Source organism: Vigna radiata, unplaced genomic scaffold, assembly GCF_000741045.1.
Source record: "Vigna radiata var. radiata cultivar VC1973A unplaced genomic scaffold, Vradiata_ver6 scaffold_149, whole genome shotgun sequence".
Lineage (NCBI taxonomy): Eukaryota > Viridiplantae > Streptophyta > Magnoliopsida > Fabales > Fabaceae > Vigna > Vigna radiata.
Window position 1 is genome coordinate 50,518 of NW_014542731.1, and position 14,620 is coordinate 65,137.

Here is a 14,620-nt window from a genome sequence, read left to right on the forward strand (position 1 = left end):
TGCCAATTTAGACTCTAAATGAGAAATCAATTATAACTTTTTATTAAGAATGGAGACTAATTTAGATATGAAAAGTTTAGTTTATAAAATGGTATCTAACTTAATTAATATCGTTGAAGCTCTTATAAGAGTGATGGAAAGTGACTCCATATAGTAAAACTCTTAAATAGAGTGGTAGGAATGACACTAGTAACTTTTTATATGTCAAGGTGCGGTTGTTGATGGGATACTCAGATTAAGCTAATGTGTTGATTTCCCTTTAATGTACTGACAGTGAATTATGAAATTATTCGATAGATTGATGGACTGAAATTAATGGATAGTTTGACTATTATGGATGAACAATTTGATAATGTCTTCATCTTATGCTTTATTTATTTAATTAGTTCATTTTTATATTTGTACGATAATCGTATGATTCATGTTTATATATAAAAGTTATATTTGTACGATGATAGTATGATTCATGTTGTTATATAAAAATAAATAATGTTGTAGATGGTTAGACATGCATGAAAATGAGAAATGCATGAAAATGAGAAATGTATTAGGAAAAATATTTAAAACTTTCTTAAGCATTGTAATTCTAAAACAATGTTATTTAAAGACCTGTAATTTTAATTATTTATTAGTACTTGTGATGCATTATTTTCTTATGGGTGGTGTTGAAATTTATAGATGTTAAGAATAAAGAGTGACACCGAATTGCAGTGTTACAATTGAGGCGTTGCTATTTTAAAAATTCATAATCTTAAATAGGTCAAAGATATAGTTTGCATTTATGATTTAACAACTATTGGTGTGGGGTTTATCAGAGCTCTATTTATATCGATCATATTCATATATGCATTACATTGGTTGATATTTTTTGTATTATATTTAATTTTGTCATACATTATCTTACAATGTGGATATTGTATGCGATGATGTTAACAGATATTTTTTTTAATATCGAAATATTAAAAGTATAGATCAAAACACGAGAATGGTAGAAAAGGAAATTATTAATAATAATGATGGTAATAATATTTATTTTTGAAATTCATCAATAACTAAAAGTGGACTAATTTATCATCACACTTACCACCAGGTCCTCCAAATTTGAGCATAAAGAGCAAATGTCCACCACCATCTTTATAACCATCGCCGTAGTACGTAAGGCCATAACATTTAGGTTGGTCATCATACTTTTCTGTTTGATGATTTAGTGGTCCAAACCTTACTCTAGATGAATTTTCAAAAGTAATAGTTCTGAAATAACATGCATGATAAAGGTCTCTATCAGGAAAATGTCCAGATCCCATTTGAGGGCTGGTAGAACCATGAGGAGTCAATGTTCTTCCACCCCATCCTACTTTATCTGCCGAAGTCATGTTAGAGAATAACTTTGCAGGATAATATCCAAGATCATTACCATCTATTTGAAGCCACCAATTTTTGGTTTTTGGGTCCTGAAAATCCATGTTTACACAAAATTTTGTCAACAATACTACCTCACCTCCATGTATCATATAATATTACATGAAAAGTTTATGCCAATATCATTACCATGTAAATATAAGTGAAAAAATCAAAAGTTTGTCCACCATAAGAAGATATATCTGTCATAACTTGACCAAGATAAGTTTGCCTGTTAATCTGAACAAAACCTGGACATCGAATATTGTAGCATCCTGTCCTGTGAAAGTTGTCACTCTGTATATTTTTTAACATCACATTAAATTTTGAAGAAATGAAACACTCATGTTTCTTCTTTTTTAACATAAATGCTTCCGGAATTTAAAAAAAATAAAATCATGTGAAGCAAAATTGGAACTTCATATTCGTGTAGAGATTCATACCGTCCATGATGCGTATAAATGAGTTTTATTGTCACCATACAAATCTGGACTCACCTATATCAAAATGTGAGATTGCACATAAATAAACATAAATTAAATATTTTTTTTCATATAATATTTATTGGAAAAAAAAGGATATAATAATAAATTAAGACTCACTTGCCATCCAAGACTAATCTTATTGTTTGTATTTATCGGTCCATTTTGAACCCACACATGAGAAAGAGATATTTGACCGTTAGTGACAGGTGGATTATAAATGCTGTTTCGTCCATTAGCTCCATAGTATGGACCATATTTCGTTCCAACAGTTAATTCTGCAAGCTACAAAAGTTCAAATTGAAGAATTAAACATGGCGTAGTTGAGAAAAATAAATCATGAAAACTTGAAATTTAGTTTAAAAAGAGACAACATACGTGAACACCAGGAATATCTTGAACGAAGATACTACTTTTTAATAATTGTTTTTCTCGAATAAGATCTTCTTTTATTGTTCTCCGAACAGGAATATATCCTTTAGGACATTGAACTTTTTCAAGTCTAAAACTAGACCTATCTGCTAAATTCTTCGTGCTTGATTTTTGAAAACTAGGTTTTCTCTGCAATTAAATAATACAAATATATATTTAAATCGCAAGCAATGCAATAAAAAGAAAGACTTAAAATATGATGATATTAAAAAAGATACATATATATACCTGTATCTTGTGATTCTTTAATAAAGGATGATCAAACGCTAATTGTTTATAAATATCAATGCAATCAACAATGTCTCCATTCTTTGTCTTTAAAATTTAAAATGCAATATATAAAAGAAAATTAGTGAATATAGTAAGCATATATTCAACAAAAGAATATATATATATATATATATATATATATATATATATATATATATATATATAAATAAATAAAAGGTGTTCTACAATACATGAATAGTTTTGACAGGAGGCTTGTTGATTAGCTCTAATTGTCTTTCAAGTTCCAAATCTTCTTTGAGTGTATCTTGAGAACCATAAACTGGTATGCTAACACCAATTATCACCAAACACACAACAAAAAAGGAATTGATCATTTTCTCAAGATTGTCAATTACTTACTAGTTCAGTTATTACTCTCAATAAATACATGTAAAGCTAAACATACTACCAATAATAATTTATTAAATTAAATAGTATTGAAATAAACGTTATTAGTCTAGTTATTACTCTCAATAAGTATTACGGGTATAGCTAAATAGTCAATGATATTAAATATTGCATTTATTATAGTATTAAAATATTAGATAATGATATTTAGACAACATTTTTTTTGACAACATTTGGACATTGATTACGTGTCAATCTGTGATTGGTCAAAAATTACTCCATGTTTATGATTATTATGATTGATTGTGGAGTAATATCTGATCAATCACAGATTGACATGTAATCAATGTTCAAATGTTATCAGAAAAATGTTGTCTAAATATCATTATCCTAAAATTTATACTTCACCTTACACACTACAGATAAAATAATATCTTAAATTGAAATAAATGTTACCAGTTTGACTCTCATTAAATATATTACGTGTATAACTAAATATTAAATGGTATTAATTATTTCATTTATTATACCATTATATTATATTTATTATAACATTAGATGGATGAAAATATATTAAATATAAATGAATAAAAATTTTGAAAATGCCAAAAGGTATTTAAATTGACACTATGTTGAAAACATTAGTATAAAAATGGGTTTTTAATACGCTTAACAGTTTTTGATTTTGACGAAAATGAAGCATTAAAAGGTAGTATAAAAATGGGTTTTTAATACACTTAACATTTTTTGATTGTGACGAAAATGAAGCATTAAAAGCTACAATAACAATTTTATAACTTTTTACAAACTTATAAACCTTAGTTATGAAAAAATTGAAGTCATATATCTCTTTTGGCATCGGTTAACAAAAAACTAAACCTTAAAGGTGAATTACACCTATATAAATTTAAATTTTTCACTTCAGTACACACTGATCAGGATATATGGCATCGATTATTCTTAGAACTGATGTCATACGGTCTTGACATTCCCCCTTACAAAGAGATTATGTCAAGCTTTCCAGATTCTAAATAGGTCCATGACCTCGGTTCTTTGTAGAGTCGCTGTCATAGGTTCCTAACGATTTCTGGTCTTACCATGGTTACTTGAACGATTTGATATGCTTGTTAAGTAGTCTAACAATCACATAGGAGATTTTCAAGTTAGTCACTTTTAAGAACGACAAAGCCCTTGACATTCCCAAATTTTATCACTACACTACGAAAAATACAAGGAGTGGACATTCCCACTCATCTTAAGAAGAAATTGAGGTTGCCAATTAACAAGGCTTACATCCAGACCAATTGCACCAATTACATTCAGATTAACAATTTAGACGGTTAGAGGAAGTCATACAGTCCATAATGTCACGTATTCTTACATGTAGCAACAATTGGCATCTAGCTATACAGTGCAAACACTACAAAAAAGGAGGGCATTACAGATAGTCCGAGTCCATCGGAAACAACAAAAAAGTCGTCGGTAATGCCTATTACCGACAGATTAGTGACAACCATTTTTTCGTCGATAAATCATTTTTCGCTAACCATTTTAACGACTTGGGATTTTCTTCAAATTCTCACATCAAATTCTCTTCAAAATTTCCCAATAAAAGCACCAACCCTTTCAACACATGACCCCTAAAGAATTTAGGATGTTTACAACATGGCTTGGGATGGTCATTTTCAATAGGGAAGAGCTACTGTAGTATAAGTAGTAGAACTAAAGTGGCAAGCACAACCACAACATCATAAAACCAACAAATTGGTGGTTCAGAAAATGTGCAAGGCACCAATATTGGAGTTAGTGAATCAGAAGAGACTAAAGATGATCTTTAAATGGGAGGATATGAAAGTGTATGAGAAGAGGGAAGCCAAAAGCTTTCTGGCAATGAGGAAGCAATAGACACATAAGAAAGAGAGGGGCAACAATACTCAAAAGTTAATGAGTTCTTTGATTTTAACTGTGCATCTGGATCTACTGATCTAGGAGAACATTGAGGAGCTCTCATCACCTCAACCAACAAAAATAGAGTTCATTTTAAATTTCTTGCACTTTAAATTTAGTTTTTAAAATAGTTTGTTTGATAATTAGTATTTATGCTCTTACGTAGTTGTGTTTGATGTGATTGTAAATACTTTTTGAAACTTGGTTGGACCAAGAGTGATGACTAAGCAAGCCAACATCTCTTTCCACACTCCAAAGGAAAGCTAGAAGAAGGCCCAACAAGAGCCATCCCAACTCATGAAGAAGGAGAAGCTTTGAAGAAGCAATCGGGTGGCATTGAACGCACACCCCCTGCAGCTAAACAGCAGACAATCTGCCACATTGGATAAAACACGTTTTTAAAGTGCTTCTTCTAGATAACTTTCACATTTTCCATGCTTTGATACGTGGCTTGTGATCCATCTTTAGTGGCAAGCATCTGCACAACACAAAGCTGGGTGAATCTATTATAAATTCACCTTTGCTTCTCTATAAAATCACTTTTGGTATATAAGGAAAATTCTGCTGATGTATTTTCCAACTCTTTTCTCTGCCCAAGGGTCATTTCTCGTTGCTTCCTCCATTACACCTATAGCTTCCTTCCTTGGTGGAGGGTCGTCTGAGCTATAACTTCTCCATTTAAAGCACCTAATCCATCTCCAAACATTCACCAATACACTAGTTCTGCTGCCAGAATTTTCCATTCTCTTCCACTGATTCCATTCCGCTGCTCCGTTCTATATCAAGCACCTGGACCCATGCTATCAAGTGGTACTCAGATCCTAGTTCAAGCTGTTGTCGTGAGCTAAGTCCAGTTGCTTTCGTTCCTCCACTGTCATCATATTTCCTTCTTCTGTTTCTAATATGAATGCACACTGTTTCATAAATTATACCACCGTTGGATGCGTTTTTAGGTTTTGAGAATTTGTGTTTCTATCCAGCTTTTCTTTGTTTCTTTTGGAATGATCATTTTCATTTGGTCCAATTTGATACTTGAGTCATTTTATTTTGATAATTTGTCAAGTTTTGTCAAGTCATGTGTTATGGTTAAATTGTTAAGCATTTCATTGTATTCTGTTGAATGAAAAGTTCTCTGGTGCATATCACTGAATGATCCATCTTGAGCACACCAAATGAGCAATGATATGTCCAAAAAAGAGCTCGGGTGCTAGCTAGTATCATCAGATGTATGTTACTGAATTTCAAAGTGATTATAATCTGTTTCAATATTTTTTTTCTGATTCAAAACAATAGCGTCAGTACAAAAGTAAAATTTTTGTTTTGGTTGAGTGATTGTTAGGTGCAAACCAATTAAGCTATGAATTTCCAATGCAAGAGCTTAGTTGCACCTTAAGAAAACATTCCAATCTGAATGTAGCAGTTAACCAATCTGCTTATCTTTGTTTAAGCTGGTTTTGAGTTCAAATTCTGGCTTTAGCACCTAGATCATTGCTAGCCATCCATTACAATGTTCTGCTACTTTGAGCAACTTTCAATTGCTATATTGGAGTCAAATTCACGGTCCAAAGTCTATCTGAATTTCTGCTTCAAAACTTGGATACTAGAGTTGCTTGTTATGATTTGCACATGAACTGAATCTGTCAAAGTGTTATAGAGATTGAATCTTCCAAGGAAAACTCGTCAAACAAGTTTACATTCATCAATTAAACATGTTTGTGCAAATTTAAAGTGGCTATAAACTGTTCTGTGCATTTTCACTATTTAACTCATCCAATTTTAAGCATATTTTTGGTCAAAACTAGTTGTTGTAGTAGATTTTGTCAAAATTGAATTGGTGAATTAGTTATTGTTTGAAGGTTGTAGCAAAAGCTTGGGTCCATATAAAAGAATTGAAAACATTCAAAAGAGTTTGGAATGACACTAGAAAGCTAACGGACCAGTGCAACCAAATTTTCGAAATCTGAACTTCCAAATTCATAATTCTGCACCCAAAACTGAATTCTCTTTGAGGCATTTTTACAAACAGTTTGTAAAATATGCAATGCACATCTAATTTGATTCCAATTTCAACTCTTTTCTTGCTTTCTTAATCCACTCTAGAACTAATCCTAGGATCATTTTGAGGTGGCTCCTTACTTGTTAGCCGATTAATTGATTGATTTTGTGTTGCTGTCATTTTGAGTCCAATTTCTGGTAGCGTCACAGTTTTATACTGGCCTTTTAATGGTGTTTAGGTGATCTGTTCAACGTGCTTTATGTTGGTGCAACATAGCCAGAGACCTATATATCCAAGGTAGCCTCTTAGGAAGTGGAGCAAAGGTGGAATCAAGTGCAGAAACCCGTTTTTGGTGCAATAGTTGTTGTCCTTGATTAACCCAGCCTTATGATGTTAGGAAAACAAGTAGGCTTCTTTACACCAAGACGGGGGAGGGGGTGAATTGGTGTTGTTTCAAAAACAAAATCTTTTCGCAATCTTGAAACGAAAGTATAAAGCTTTATGATCTTTTCTTGAAATGCAAGTAATGAAAATTTCAATGCAGCGGAAAAACGCAGTTGACTGCTAAACATATATAGTCGACTGAATTTAAAGAGTGCAGGGATAGAGAAAATCAAAGATTGGTTTTTATACTGGTTCGGCCAACAATGCCTACATCCAGTGTCATTCCAACCCAGGAAGCAAATGCACTATAATGGTTGCGGTTTTTACAACAAGGAAATTCTTTTCAACTGAAAATGTCATAAAGCACTGATATTCAAAATCTGTACAAAGGTTTTAGAATAGTCTAATCTATTTCAAGTGTATTCGACTAGACTAGAACTTTGTCACACAATTATAAGTTCATGAAGGTGTTTGTGATCTTTCACTTCCAGAAATGTGAAATAATTTTTTCTTAATCATCCAGTTTATATTGCACATTTCCAAACAAGCATGTTCCACAAATATATCACACAATAAATCATATGAACATACATCACAATGCATCAAAACATGTTCAACAGATATGACAATTTATTCAAAGTACAAACATGTAATGCAACAACAGGTGTACTGTTATTAAGCATTGTGTTGTCATCATAAAAAACCAGATTGATATAGAGTTTGTGTTGTCAACAATCTCAACAATCTCCCTCCTTTTGATGATGCACAACCATGATTAATAACTCAACCATGTTTGTACAATTCAATACATGACAGAGTAAGAACATATAAGCAACAACTCAATCAGTTCAATTACTCTGCATATTCAGCAAAAGTATCAAGCAGATAAAGTATGAGACAACTATTCTCCCCCTTTCACAAAGCATATAAACTTGCTCTCATACACTCATGTATATCTCTCCCCCTTTGTGCATTAATAAAACAGGAATGCTTCAGATATTTATGCTAATTTTAAATCAGAGATGCATCAGAAGATATATGCAGTTTTCAAAGTACAATGATGCTCTCACAAACACAATTTCATAACAACACAAGATTAACTCCCCTTAGAATATAGATGTGTGATGCAAAATGTGTAAACAGTGATACTCCACCTGTCATTATGCATGAGTAATAAAATCAATTCAAGTGTATAATGCAGTATCACAGATTAATCAACAGTTTAAGCACAGAGTTGTATCAAAGTCAGAATATCAAACCACATATATATGCAATGATACAAACTTCAACAATCTCACAATATTATCTCAATTCTCTTCTTTCACTAACATGGACCCTGAGCCAACTTCTAAACATATCCTTTTTGTTTAGCTAGTGATTTACTTGAGAATAAGGTTCATGCGAGGGGAAACCATTTGGTTTGAGACCAGTTGATTGTCTCCAAATATCATTGTTGGTGATGATATCAACACCTTTTATTCTTGAAGTAATGACTCCATCAATAATTCTAAGATGATGATAGAAGACCCTAACAAGAGTAGGAAACCATTTTCCTTTCATTTGCACTAGTGTAGTCAAATTTTGTTTCTAAATCCACTTAGGAAACATAAAGCTTTCTTTCTCAAAGAGCCTCAAGTCCAGGTGTCTTGGTGTAGAGACTTCTTTTGCAAACCCCATGTGTATTTTCTCTTCAGCAACATTACCACTGATTAAGTCTTCAACAATTGTTTCCATGAACAATGTAGTGGATTTTCCTTTCACGCTTTTTGAAGGATGAGTTTTGGAGGCCATTTTTCAGTTGATTCCTAACATCTAGAGTTCAGTCAAGGATTATTGGAAATGCACAAGTGAGGTGTGTGCTAGTGTCAGAAGAGAGAGTAGCAATGACATCATGCTTAAAAATGGTGAAAAAAGATGAATTGGGATTCATGGACCAAAATAAAATATTGTAGTCAACTGGATTAAATTTAAAGTCGATTGGGACACGATAAAATCATTTTTAAGCAAATTCAATCAATCAAACAGTTAAGCGTATAGCACAGACAATCATACAACAACAACCAATCAATATAAGCATGATGCAGTAGCTAGTTACAGATTTACCAGTTGTAGATACTCAAGATTTTTTATATGTTCCAAAATTGATTCATCCTTAAGATCACTCTACATAACTATGTACCCAGCAAAACAACTAAGTTTTGGTTGCTGGTACCAATTTTACTTTGGGTCCTTGATTTTTAATCCTTGTTACATGTTCCTTTTGTATCCAAACACATAATCCTTTAGGAACAACAACATTTCTGTAATAACAATTTCTAGCAGGTTTATTTATATCAGTGAATTTCCTAGCATTGGTTTTGTTAGATTGAGCTTTGTAACCAATTCCTTGCCTATTAATACTTCTGCCAGATGAATTCAAAACAACATCTAGATTGTCTCTACCTTGAGTAAACTTAGCTAGCATGCTGCTAGTGAAGTAATTTATCTTTTCAATATGAGCAGGACAATTTTCATATTCTTTCTCTACTGTAACAGTTTTAATTTCAGCATCTTTAGCAGATAACAAAGCTTCATTCAATTCTTTTTCTAATCTTTCATTTTCTGCAACAATGTTATTAATTCAGTATTCATAATCTCTTCTTTCAAAGCTCAGTCGATTTACCTTGTATTGCAGTCGCATAGCTTCAACATGTAACTCTTTGAATGCATCTTGCAGTAGATCATATTTGACTTCTACTGGTTCATTTGATAGGTTTGCATCACTGTCATAATCGTCCCATGTTACACCTATCATGTAGCACAAATTTGATCCCTCCTCTTGATCAGAATCTTCATCACTTGAATTCTCAGAGTGTGAGTTCTCCCAAGCAATGTAGGCTCCTTTTCTTCTTGTATTCTTGCCTTGAGGGAATCTTTTCTTTCCTTTTTGCTTCGGCTGTAAGTCAGGACAATCAGGCTTGATGTGACCTTCTTTTCTACATTCATAGCACTAGAAAACATTTGTATTGAAGGTCTTGTTTTTGCTTTGACCTGCATGGTTAGACAATTGACTATCATTTTGCATAAGTCGACTAAACTTTCTTACCATCAAGGTCATCAATTCTTTGTCGTCCAAGTCTGCTTCTGTGATATTCTTGCTTGCAGAGCAATGGACTTCTTTTCTTCAATCTCTTCTTCATCCTTTAATCTACCAAGTTCCAACTCGTGTTCCCGTAACTTGCAAAACAAGGTAGCCATATTCATTGTTGTAAGATCTTTGGATCCAGAGATTGCAGTGACTTTTGGTTTCCAATTCCTGTTAAGACTTTTCAAAATCTTGATGTTGATCTCCTCCTTATCAAACATTTTGCCAAGAGCCATGAGATGATTTACAATGTGAGTAAATCGTTTCTGCACATCATAGATGTTTTCTCCAGCCTTCATTCTAAACAATTCATACTCTTGTATCAAAGAGTTCTTTCTGGCTCTCTTGACTTCATCCGTGCCTTCATGAGTTACCTCTAAGACATCCCACATTTCCTTTGCAGATTTGCATTGAGATATCCTGAAAAATTCATCAATTGTCAGTGCAGAGGCATTAATATTTCTAGCTTTAATATCATACTCAGCTTTTTTATTTTTATCAGTAGTCCACTCAGTAAAAGGTTTTAAAATAGTTTTTGTATCAACAGTTTTTGTAGGCACATATGGACCATTCAAAGTGGCATCCGAAATTCCCTTATCTTACGATTCAAGAAAGATCTGCATGCGAATTTTCCAAAAAGGATAGTTTTCACCAGCAAACAGAGGTGGTCTATTTGTTGAAGCACCTTCACCAAAAGTTTGAAAACAGGAAGCCATCCCCAGGTTTTATAGTCGAATAAAATGAAAACAGAGTCGACTAAGTTTTTCAAATATCTTATGAATCGGTAATGTTTCAAAAACTAAATCTTTTCGTAATCTTGAAACAAAAGTATAATGCTTTTTTATCTTTCCTTGAAATGCAAGTAATGAAAATTTCAATGCAGCGAAAAAACGCAGTTGACTGCTAAACAAATATAGTCGACTGAATTTAAAGGGTGTAAGGATAGAGAAAATCAAACACTGGTTTTTATACTTGTTCGGCCAATAATGCCTACATCCAGTGTCCTTCCAACCCAGGAAGCAAATGCACTATAATGGTTGCGGTTTTTACAATAAGGAATTTATAGAAGCCACACGCAAAAATATAAATCTCCTCTCTAACCCAAAACCAAAATATAACTGCACAACAAAACCAGACTTGCAGCAAGAATCCCCTTTTCTGCAATCTGAACCGACGTCGAACAATCCTCAACGTGTAACCAGCACTCTTCACAGGATGCCAAGCCTATCACAACAGGCTTCACAGGTTGCCAAGCCTTCAATCAACGTAGCAGTCTTCACAGGATGCCAAGCCTTCAAAGATCAATCAAGAAGCACATTCTTCGCGCAGATAATGATCAAACAGTCAACGCAATTGCCTTCTCCCTTTGAATCTCTCTCAAGAAAGATCACCACCATCTTCTTTGAGAATTCTTGGAGCTGTTAAGACAGAGAATTCAATCTGAAACAAGAAATGAAAATGTCAGTTTCTCAAAAGTCTCTGAACAACTCGTGTTCAACAAATTTATAGTTTTCTGTTAAACAAATTGTTTCTCAGTCAAATAGCCTACTAATCCAGTCGACTGTATTAAAACAGTTATAACAGAAAGTCAACACATAGGCTCTCAGTAAAGAAAAAACAACACACATTAATTACAGTTGACCAAGCCATCAATGCTTAACTAACTTTTAAAAATATAGCCGTTGGAGTGCGTAAGCATAACAGAATTCCAAACAGATTAGTAATACAGTCGAATATGCTCTATACAATGTCGATTTACACATGAAAAAACACTTTGAAATTCTTTTCAACTCAAAACGTCACAAAGCACTGATGTTCAAAATCTGTACAAAGGTTTTATAATAGTTGAATCCATTTCAGGTGTATTCGAATGGACTAGAACTTTGTCATACAATTATAAGTTCATAAAGGTGCTTATGATATTTCACTTCCAGAAATGTGAAATAAAATGTTTTTAATCAATGGTGCAAAGTCGAGAGCAAAAAGGAAACAATTTTTAATTTTTGATAGTTTTTTAATAGTAGTGTTGGCTACCTACTGAATTTGGTATACATTGTTTGTGCAGTTTTGAAAAGAAAAGGAGAATTTGTAAGGCTGCAACAAGAAAATTAAGAAAGTGAGAGTTGAGGCCAAAAGCAAGGATACCCAAAGTTGACCAAAATCTGTCCATAAGTAGGCAAGCTCAAATACTTTGGACAAAACTGTGGCAACAACATTGGTGTTTGTTCATTTTGTAATAGGTTTTTGTGTTAGTTTTCTTTTATTTGTAAAAGGCCATTGAAAGTCCAATTGGATGGGAAGAGTCCTTGGTGCTCTTTCCAACTCTTGGCAACTTTACTTGCTTAATATCTTAGCATAGTTAGAAAAGGTGAGTGTGTCTTGTTAGCCAAAGCTACTAGCCTCACCATAGGAGTAGACTTTAATATTGTTTTTGACTTGTGTTTCGTCTAGGGGCGTAGGGGCATTAGAGTCCGCAATTTTAGAGTCTAGTCTTGGTTGTTTGAGTTGTGTCCTTTGATTTTAAAGGTGATTTTATTTTAAAGGGTAACTAGTTAGCAGCTTAAGACATATCTGGCTAAGGCAAGAATTGGTATTTAAGCAACCCTTGTGGTTCACCTCTCTTACCTGGGATTTGTCTAAAGTGGAAGCTTTTAATCCTTTAGATTAAGAAAACTTTTAAGAACAAAGTTGTCTTGTTATTCATATAGTTCTTCTAGTTCATATAGGTCATCTAGGGTTCATAATGAGTATCATGGTGCATACATTGAGCATGATTTGTGTACTAGAGCTAGAAAAATTCCATTCTTTAGGAAAGAAATAGATGTCTTAACATACCTAGTTTGGGAAAAAGAAATTAATAAAAGACATCATGTCCTTCTTAGGCAAAGTGAAATTGAGTCTTATAGTACAATTGTTCTTTCAAGAGAGTGTGAATCTCGTGTTCTTAGTTTATATCTCTCTAGGTTAGAAAAACATGCACGTGAGTGGTAGGATAAAAGGAAATATTGGGTTCATCAAGGTAGAAAATCCATTGTTGAAAATTGGTATGAATTGAGATTGTGCATGAGAAGAAAGTTTGTGCCTCCTTTGATTAAAAGAAACCTGAAACTTATGAGAGATAGTATTCAAAAGGGAAAAGTATTTCTTGAGACTTTAAAAGATCAAGGTTTCTTTCAAAGAGAAATAGAATTTGGGGCCAGACTTCAAGAGTTAAAGGATAAGAAAAGGGAAAGAGAGATTCAAAGAAGAGAACAAGAAAGAAAAGAAGAAAAACAAAAGAGAATAGAGCAAGAGAGAAGAGAAGAGGAAGAAAGAGAAAGAAAAGAAAAAGAAAAAAATAAAGCAAGAAAGAATAGAGCAAGAGAGGACAAAAGAGGAGGAAAGAGAGAGAAGAGAAGAGGAAGAAAGAGAGAGAAGAACACAAGAGAGAAAAGAACCGGAAGAGAAGGAAGAACTTGAAAAGAAAAAAATGGAAGAAAAGAAGACAGAACAATGGAGGGTAACATCTCCTACTCTCACAATAGAACCCAAACTTTCAAGGGAAGGTTTTCTATCTGATGAAGGTTGAAAACAATTATTTTCATATGTCATTTTAGACCAAATTACACCCTTTACTACTTGGAATGAGCTTAGAATCAAGAAAAACTCAATAAATGAGTCTGTAGAGAGTCAAAAGTTGTTTTTAGCGATATTATGCTTGTTTTGCATTGTTTTGTAGCATTTCTGAGAAGATGAAGAATGGAGTTGAAGATAAAGGTCGTAGACTCAAGAAAAGAGAAGAAAATTGAAGATTTGAAGAGTCGATGCACCGCCTGGTGACAACTTACACCGTCGGGCGGAGCAGGGCGAGGAGTAGGCACCTGGCGTTGGCGTTGGGCGGTTTTGAGGGAAACCGCCGGGCGGTAGATCCCTACCGCCATGCGGTAGTGCGATTTGTGGGAAACCGCCGGGTGCCACACTTATACCGTCGGGCGATTGTCTGCTGGGCTTGGACCTGTTTTCTGTTGCGCTCCTCACCTATATATAGCCCTATTGCGATTTTAGATGCATTCTTTTGACAGAAGGGGGCGGCCAGACCTAATTTCACTCTCTGGAGAGGATCTCTTGGATGCTTAGGCTCCTTTTCATCTTTTCTAGGGTTTGTTTTTTCATTCTTCATCCATTTTTCATCTAGATTCACCATGAAAATGGTGAACTAAACCCTATTGTTGTTGGGGAAAACAATGTAATCTTTTGATA

At 33.6% G+C, this 14,620-nt stretch overlaps 1 protein-coding gene across 1 annotated transcript; it reads right to left on the reverse strand.

Annotated features, from left to right (window-relative positions):
• Window positions 1-1,052: 1,052 nt before the first annotated feature.
• Window positions 1,053-2,917, reverse strand: LOC106780598. Its single transcript, XM_014668895.1, has 7 exons — window positions 2,774-2,917; window positions 2,541-2,627; window positions 2,259-2,441; window positions 2,001-2,165; window positions 1,842-1,895; window positions 1,549-1,695; window positions 1,053-1,451 (listed from the first exon to the last, which is right to left on the reverse strand). Exons 1-7 carry the CDS (start codon window positions 2,915-2,917, stop codon window positions 1,053-1,055), a joined length of 1,179 nt encoding a protein of 392 aa, XP_014524381.1.
• Between the last annotated feature and the right edge of the window lie 11,703 nt (window positions 2,918-14,620).

What these genes read in the sequence shown, in the direction of transcription:
- LOC106780598 (XM_014668895.1), bottom strand. Translation starts at nt 2,917, where the DNA reads ATGATCAATTCCTTTTTTGTTGTGTGTTTGGTGATAATTGGTGTTAGC. An exon ending in CTCCTGTCAAAACTATTCAT is followed by an intron (nt 2,628 to 2,773) that starts GTATTGTAGAAC and finishes TAAATTTTAAAG; the next exon opens with ACAAAGAATGGAGACATTGT. An exon ending in TTTTCACTTATATTTACATG is followed by an intron (nt 1,452 to 1,548) that starts GTAATGATATTG and finishes ATGGATTTTCAG; the next exon opens with GACCCAAAAACCAAAAATTG.